Raw genomic sequence first — 8,360 nt, 5'->3', positions numbered from 1 at the left:
TCATGTTGTGTTTTAAATTTTGGTTTCCTTATATATTCCTTATATATTTTCTTATTATTTGGCTTCCTTATTCCTTATGTGGTTGATTTGTACATGTTACTCTTATATCATACAAACTTGCTGAATTCATTTATTAGTTTTAGGAAGTCTATGGATTTTTTAGACTCTTCTATATGAATAATCATGTCATCTACAAATAGGGACAGTTTTATTTCTTTTTTTCCCATCTGCAAGGCTTCCCCGCCCCCCCCCCCCACTTAGCCTTCTTGAAGTTACTTCTTCTTGCACATCTTCTGAAACAGTGTTAAATAAGAGTTGTGAGAAGGACACCTGGGTGGTTCAGTCGGTTAAGCATCTGCCTCTTGATTTTGGCTCAGGTCATGATCTCACAGTTCATGGGGTCGAGCCCCATGTCAGGCTCTGAGCTGACAGTGTGGAGCCTACTTGGGATGCCCTCTGTCCTTCTCTCTCAAAATAAATAAAATAAAATTTAAAAAGTTTTTTGAATTATGAATTATATCAAATCTATATCAGTGCTTGAGTGGGAATTAAGTCTTTATGTAGTTTTATATGCTGTAATATGTCTTCAAATAAATCTCTTCCTTAAAAAAACCATCAAATTCTGAGGTCTTGGGTGAACCATAGAGGGAGAAAGTAGATGTAGCACCCCAGTATCTTCTTTAAATCTCACAAAAGGCACCCAGGTTCAATGGTCTTGGGAACAATTATGGAATGAGATCTTTGTCAAGTGGAAGAATCACAGACTGGTGGGTTCACTGCTCTTATGTTCCTATCCTTGTCATCAGTCAGAAATAGGTTGTTCTATTTTTAACAAAACACCTTTGCTACTTGGACAGTCATATTCCCCCTTCTTAACGCCTGGATTCTGGGCTTTGAAAGCTCCCTGGTGCAGTATCTCCTTACATTCATGTTGCTGAAAGAATTTTCCACATATTACCCTTTGGGGGAATTCCTGTGGGTAGTCTTACCAATGAGCTACTTCCACACAGGAGTGGTTACTCAGTGTGGTGTGGAGGCTGGTACTAGACCATGTTTGTTATAGTTAAGTACAGAAATTGAATTTTTGAAACTTAAGACAAGTTTAATATTGATGTGATATCCAAGCACATGATTAGTTTAATTTTTAAATTGTATTTTATAAGGGTATTGGCTTGTGAGGGATTGCAAATTTTATTAGAAACAAAACAAAGCCAGTGCTTTACTTCAAGTGGTGGTAGTAGTACTGGTCCATAGAGCAATCATGATTCAGGACCAAGGACAGCACCTCCGCCTCCCAAACCTGTGTTCTGTTTTTCGTCTTTGCTACCAGCGGTAGCTACATCCCCCGGTAGACAACTAGTTCCCAAATTCAATAGATGCTTTTCAGCTTTTATTTGGCCTTCCTAAAGCGTGACTGTTATTAACATCTGAATCTGTCATTTTTGTTTAATAATCATTCCCAGTGAAGAAATAAAAACCACTCCCTGAGGATTATCAATGAGCCACACCATCAAAATGAAGGGACAGTTCCTGGTAACTAAAACATACTATCAATCTTAAAACACTGTGTTGTAATTGCTCCTTTTCTTTCAGTGGGCTCTTAGAAGGCAGATGATAGGTCTAATTCATTTTCAACATGTCTCATAACACCTGGACCAAGTTTGTGTCAGCAAATGCTTGCCAGTTATCAACTGGGTGATCTTGGACAAGTTTTTACTCAACTTTGTCGCTGTTTCCCTCCCTACCTATTAAACTGGAACAGCATTAGAGTCTGCCTAATAATTTTTAAAATATCAGTTCATTTAAAGAGTGACTACAGGGACACCTGGGTGGCTTGGTTACTTGAGTATCCAACTTCAGCTCAGGTCATGAACTCATGGTTCATGAGTTCGAGCCCCACATCAGGATTGCTGCTGTTAGTGCAGAGCCCGCTGCTGATTCTCTTTCTCCCTTTCTCTGCCCCCTCCCCACTTATTCTCTCTCAAAAATAAATAAAACATAAAAGAATCAATTAAAAAAGTGATTGCAACAGTGCCTGGCATAAAAGAACAAAAAAGATGATCATCGCGACACCTGACTGGCTCGGTTGGGAGACAATGTGACTTTTGATCTCATGGTTGCGAGTTTGTGCCCCATGTTGGGTGTTGACATAACTTAAATAAGTAAAATCTTATTTAAAGGGGCACTTGTATGGCTCAGTCAGTTAAGTGTTTGACTTCATTTCTGCTCAGGTCATGATCTCACAGTCATGAGATTGAGCCCCATGGGCTCTGTGCTGGGTGTGGAGTCTGCTTAAGATTCTTTCTCCTTTCTCCCTCACCTGATTTCCCCCAAAACAACTTATTAAAAAACTTCTTTTAATGTTTACTTATTTGTGTGTGTGTGTGTGTGTGTGTGTGTGTGTGTGTGTGTGTGAGAGAGAGAGAGAGAGAGAGAGAGAGAGAGAGAGCGAGAGAGCAAGCGAGTGAGCGAGAGCAGGAGAGGGGCAGAGAAAAAGAAAGACAGAATCTGAAGCAGGCTCCAGACTGAGCTGTTAGTACCGAGTGGAACATGAGGCTTGAACTCATTAACTGGGAGATCAGGACCTGAGCTGAAGTCAAACACTTAACCGATTGAGCCCCCCAGGCACCCCTCTCAAAAAAAAACTCATTAAAACAAAAAGGATCATCATCATCATCATCATCACCACCACCACCACCACATGTTGCTGAATAAACTAACAAGCATCTCTTACCACCAGGCACTAGGTAGGTACCTGGGTTGAGCTACATCTTTCTAGTGACATATTTCGGTTTACACTATTCGCATAGGGCATTGTGAGCTTTGGAATTCTCTAGATTTGTTTTTTCTGGGTTACCATTTTGTCATGTTGGCTACACTCTCCCACCCCTTTTGGTCGTGTACTGCTATCTTTTCCCAGTGGCTTTTCTGCTACCTTCTCTCCCCTCCAGGCTCACCCACAACCTCTTCCTGGTCCCTGGTGCAGAGGGGAGTACACTGAATAACGGGCTCCCCTAATCAAGTGGCCTGGCACCTTCACCCTCAAAGTTCCTGTAACTTTTCTTCCCCTAGTTCCTTAACTGGTCTACTGGCTGCTGGGCAGTCCTAGGTCCCCCATCTAAATCGTTCTTGTCCCTCGCTGCTCAGGGAGATTTTAATCATACTTCGAGGCTTTTGTCAAATCTACCCCTTCCAGGAAAACCGCGACATTTCCCTCTCTCTTTCCTGAATTGCTGCTTCAGCATGTCACCATGTCACCCCCTCTCCGCTTATCGATCCTAAGGTCTTCCAGGTGGAAACCCAGGTCATAAATGTCCCATTATCCCCATCATTTCAGCACACATCTGGGGTGGCTGCCCTGAGTGTTGCAGACGGTAAGCCCCCTCCCCTGAGACTGTGACCCCAATCAGCAAGATGGGCTAACAACAGTGATGCCTTCTCGGGTTTCTCCGGGGATTAAGAGATGCCCCGCGGCGGCAAGCGCTGCCGAGCGCTGCCCAGGTTGCGTGGGGGTCTCGCGTGGCCCCTCAGCAGCGTGGGTCGGCGGGAACGCGCCGGGGGCGGGGCCGCGCGAGGACTCCCGGGAGTTGTAGTCCGTGCGCGGGTTCGCAGTCTCCGCAGGCTCCGCGCGGAGACGGGAGGACTCGCCCGGGAAAGTGGCGGGGGCTTGCGGGGCGCGAGGAGCTGGGCCCGGCGCTGGCCCCGGGCGGGGATGGGGCAGAGCGCGGGCACCCGGCATGGCCCTGCCGCTGCTGCTGGGGCAACTGTTGGCGCTGATGGGCCACGGGGGCGCGTTCTACCTCGAGGTCCGCGAGCTGGAGGAGAAGTGCTTCATCCAGGAGATCCCCGATGGTACCGTGGTCATAGGTGCGCGCCTCGGCCCGTCCTGGTCTTGCCCTCCCTGCGCCCAGAGTCCTGATTGGGGAGGGAAATGGGCACCATGGCACCAGCTCAGGCCTGCACCTTCCCTCCCCTGCCGGGAGTGGGCTCGGAGTAAACGGGCGGACAGCAGTCTGGCCAAGGCATCCTCTCTCTTGCCTGTGCCAGGGATGGGGGGCGCCTAGGAGGCAAATCTGAACCAGATTGGAATGATGGCAGAGAAGTGGGGAGGGGAGGGGAGGGGAGGCCGAGGGACGTGGTCAGGCTCCTCAGACTGAAGATATTCCTGTTCCTCCCCTGACCACTGAGGCTCCATCATGGGTATGGATGGGATTGCAACTCCCTTGCCGCTCCGTTAGGTAACTACAAGACCGAGCTATACGACCCTGCGATGGAAAAGTACCAGCCCTCCCCGCAGTGGATCAATTTGTTCGTGTTTGTGAAGGACCCCGAGAACAAGGTGAGGCAGGCCTTAACTCCTTGCAGCCCTCCACCCCACCCCACAACGAGACCCACCAGTGTCAATGCTGAGCCCTCTCTAGTCCTTCATTTCTCACAGGAGGATCTGTCTCCTCACAGGCAAGATAGCTCAAGGAGGGCCATGCTCTTTGCAAACTGTATTCTGTATTGGCAATGCTTGGGATCTGAGACTTTCCCGCCAAACTGATGCCATTTCTTTCATACCGTCCCGTCTGGTCTGTGGAGATGTAGACCTGGGATACTCCCACAATTCTCCTGGAAGCAGGTGTAAGGCTATCTTCTCTGTGCTCACTGGAGGCTGCTTCCTCTAGAACCTTCTGGCCCGGCAGTACGGTCCTCAGGGAAGCTTCACCTTCACCTCCCAGTCTCCAGGAGAGCACCAGATCTGCCTCCACCTTGAATCCATCCGGTTCGCCCTCTTCTACGATGGCAAGCTGGTGAGTGTGGCAGGTGGGAGGGCCACGGTCCGCAGGGGTTCAATTTCTCTGCCTCCAGAGTGAAAAGGGTACAGTGGGTGGTGCCTGTTGAGTAGGGCTGGGACTTCTCATGAAGTAAGCATATGAAGAACAGACCTTGAGGATAAAAGGGGACCTTGGGACGGAGATACTGTGACTTAAAATCCTCCCTTGGCTCCCTGCCATCCTGAAGATACAGACCGAGCTTCCTAATGTGATATTCAGAGCTGTTCTGCTGATTGCTTCAGGCCTCTCTATTGTCATCTCCCAATACAGGACTTCTAGTAAATGCCTCAGAGTCCTGCTCCTATTTCCCCCCACATGTTATCCCTCTCCGTGGTGTTTGGAATATACAACTCCACACAAGCCAGTCCTGATCTGGTGCTTGGACACCCAGAGCAAGGCCAGTCACCAAGTCTGTGTGTGAGGAAGTGTCAGGCCCAGGTTGGGATGCAGGAGCTAGATTTCCAGCAGGTTCATGGAGCTAAGCTCCCGACTCCCACCCTTGGTTCCCCCGTTCCAGGCCATTCACTTGGACATGCAGTTGGGTGAACACACCAGCGATTATGCGGAGTTTGCAGCCAAGGACAAGCTGACCCAGCTGCATCTGCGCATCCAGCAGCTTGTGGAGCAGGTGGAGTTGATCCAGAAGGAGCAGGAATACCAGAGGGTGAGGGGCTGGGTGGGGTTGGCCCAGGTGGGACAGGCGATGTGTCACCTCCTGGGAAGTAGTGCCTCTGGCTCTTCCCCCAGAGGAGGGGGCGTGCAATTCATTGCCAGACGTGCATCTTCTCCCTTCTTTCCTCCCACAGTGGCGGGAGGAGCGCTTCCGGCAGACCAGCGAGAGCACCAACCAGCGGGTGCTGTGGTGGTCCATTCTGCAGACCCTCATCCTTGTGGCCACAGGCGTCTGGCAGATGCAGCACCTCAAGAGTTTCTTTAAAGCCAAGAAGCTGGTGTAGGTGGGCCCCAGAAACCCAGCCCCAATTCATGCCCCTTCTGTTCACTGATGAGAAGTGGCCTGGCCTGGTCTATTTCCTGGCTCCCAACCCCCCAACCCCGGAGGGCTTCCTTGCTTACTGGCAGGGGGAAAGAAGACCTCTTTGAACTGGTTTCTCAGCCAGCACATGGGAAAGGATGGGTTTCCTACTAGACGCATGGTCGGGGATCCGAAGGATTCTTTGTCGCTCTGTGCTGCTGAGGAGGGTGAGGGTGCCCCCACCCCCAGGCTAAACCAGATGGATGAACTATCCCAAGATGGAGAATGAAGAGTGCATTATAAACGTCAATCTCTCTGACCTTAACATTTATTGCCTCCTACTCTGCAATTCATTCCGGTGTTTTGTTTCTAACCAGATATTAACAGGTGTGTGAGGCCCCGCGTGCACTGGTGGGGGCTGACCCCAAAATGGATGCGGTGAAGGAAGGTTGTACTCCTAAAGCCTTACCAACTTTGGAGTCCTTTCCAGAAAAGGCCAATTTGGGTCCATCTTATGGGTAACCAGAGTGCTTGTGGGGATCCTCTGCCTCTTCCTGGAATAGGGTCAGTTTCATGTGCCATTCTGGTCACCTGGACTGCTGGGTTCTTCCAAAGAGAGATTCGCTGAAAAATAGCAAATAGAGGTGCCCCTCTTTGTGATGTCACTGGTTAATTTTTTTCAGGAGATTCTTTCTTTCTTTTTTCTTTCCTTCTTCCCTCCCTCCTTCCTTCCTCTCTTTCTTCCTTCCTTTCTCTTTCTTTTTGTTTTCTTCCTTCCCTCCTCCTTCTTAAACAAGATCCAAGTAATTGTTTCCATCATATTCAGCATCACCTGTAACTCAGCCTTCACCTGCACACCCAGGTATAGATAACCAGGCATGTGTGTACCTACGGCATCTGCCTGATCTAGGCCACATTTTACCCAGCCCTCTGCTGGTTGCTCTGTTGGAACATAGGCAGTGCTCATGCGCATCTGACATTTTCTGTCATAAGAAAGCTCACTGGTTGGCACCCTCGGCAAAATCAAGTCCAAATCATCAATGCCAAGGATGTCAATAAAGGGAGACTCCCCATTAGGCGGGGGAACTTGGCCCCTGGGACAGACACAGCCTCCCCTAGGATACTCCTGAGGGAACTGCAAGCGTTGGAGATGTTGCCCATTTATGGGTGTGATCATGACTGGCCTATGGAAAGTGTGAGTGGACTGAACTGAAGGCTGGGGGCACCACTTGAGGGTAACCAGGGTGTGTGATCATAGGGTCACTGCCCTTACTTCAAGCTGGTGCGTATGTGTGTGTATGTGGAGGGTGCTCTGCTCTCTGCCACAGGAGAAGCAGAGTGATCCAGAAAGGCACACTCTTGCACATGGACCCTCTGGTCTGACACCAAATGAGGCCGGGCTTGCACAACAGCTAAGGGTGATGCATGCCTCAGAGGAGAAGGCTATGTGCTAAGATTGACGTGACTGGAGCTCTAGCCTAGGCTAGATGGTCAGGGAACGCTGTTTTCAGAATACCATTCATGACAAGTTAGCTGGGGGAAGTGGGTTCTCGCCAGAGGGAATAGCACCTACAGAAGTCGGAAGACAAAGAAGAATATGGCAATTCGGGAAAACTGAAAGAAGGCCAAGGTATCGTAATCCCAACTCTAAGACAGACCACAGGACAGACCTGGTGTTCGCTGGGGGTATGGGAGGTAAAAGTGAACCTGCATTCATAGCCATACTGCCTGGCCAACCTGACCTACCTACAGAGAAGAGGCGTCAGCGAGAGTGTTCCAGGGAGGACGGGGCTGGAAGGAAACAGGGCTTAGGCTCTCCATGCCTAAAAGTTAGCAAACTGAACCTTAGGCACCCAAAACACTAAAAGGAAGGTCCAGAGCTGCCCAGCAGCAGTTGCTAAAAGCCTGGGTAGCTCAGTTGACTGAACATCGGGTTCTTGATTTCTGCTCAGGTCATAATCCCAGGGTCATGGGATCAAGCCCTGCCACTGGCACCATGTTGAGTGTGGACCCTGCTTAAGATTCTCTCTCTGCCCCATACCCACTTTTGCAGGGATGCTCTCTCTAAAATTAAAAAAAAGAATAATTAAAAAAAGCTTATCTGGCAAGGGTGAAGAGTCTGAGAAGAGGCTGGGATGTGACTGCTCCTGGAAAGGGCTTTCATTCAGAGCTTCTGCCCTTTCAGCTCTTTTGGTGTGACTCCATTTTTAGACGAAAGGGGACAACTAAAGATTTGTTTTAATATCCTTATCTGTCGAAACTAAAAGTTGCTCCTTCGTTTGGGAAAGCACTCTGTCCTGTGAAACCCTAAAGTCTGGACGTCACAGCATCAGAGTGGACAAAGTTCGTTGACCGCCAGCACCACAATTAAGGCACCAACCACACCTGTAAGGTAGGGGAGTTTCCATTTCACAGCCCAGGGAGCCGGCTCGGGGAAGGTCAGTGGCTTGGCGGAGCCACGCAGCGGTCAGAAGAGGCTGAGAGGGGCCCCTAGCCCTGCAGCAGCCCAACTTCGGCCTAGAGCGAAAATCCGGAGTCTTCTCACAACACCCAACTATCTTCAGTTC

At 49.5% G+C, this 8,360-nt stretch overlaps 1 protein-coding gene across 2 annotated transcripts; it reads left to right on the top strand.

The window, feature by feature from the left end:
- The first annotated feature begins 3,598 nt into the window (after window positions 1–3,598).
- Window positions 3,599–6,120, top strand: LOC115294429 (transmembrane emp24 domain-containing protein 9-like). Of its 2 annotated transcripts, none has more exons than XM_029942309.1 (5): window positions 3,599–3,867; window positions 4,239–4,339; window positions 4,671–4,796; window positions 5,338–5,448; window positions 5,627–6,120. In XM_029942309.1, exons 1-5 carry the CDS (start codon window positions 3,738–3,740, stop codon window positions 5,774–5,776), a joined length of 618 nt encoding a protein of 205 aa, XP_029798169.1. In that variant the 5' UTR covers window positions 3,599–3,737; the 3' UTR covers window positions 5,777–6,120. The 2 variants fall into 2 exon arrangements, with proteins under 2 accessions (XP_029798169.1, XP_029798168.1); XM_029942308.1 differs by having other exon boundaries at window positions 3,601–3,867; window positions 5,338–5,484.
- Window positions 6,121–8,360: the final 2,240 nt, after the last annotated feature.

The sequence above is a fragment of the Suricata suricatta genome, chromosome 6, assembly GCF_006229205.1.
Source record: "Suricata suricatta isolate VVHF042 chromosome 6, meerkat_22Aug2017_6uvM2_HiC, whole genome shotgun sequence".
NCBI classification, from domain to species: Eukaryota; Metazoa; Chordata; class Mammalia; order Carnivora; family Herpestidae; genus Suricata; species Suricata suricatta.
The sequence above is the reverse complement of the archived record's forward strand: the minus strand, read 5'-3'. Positions and strand labels throughout refer to the sequence as shown.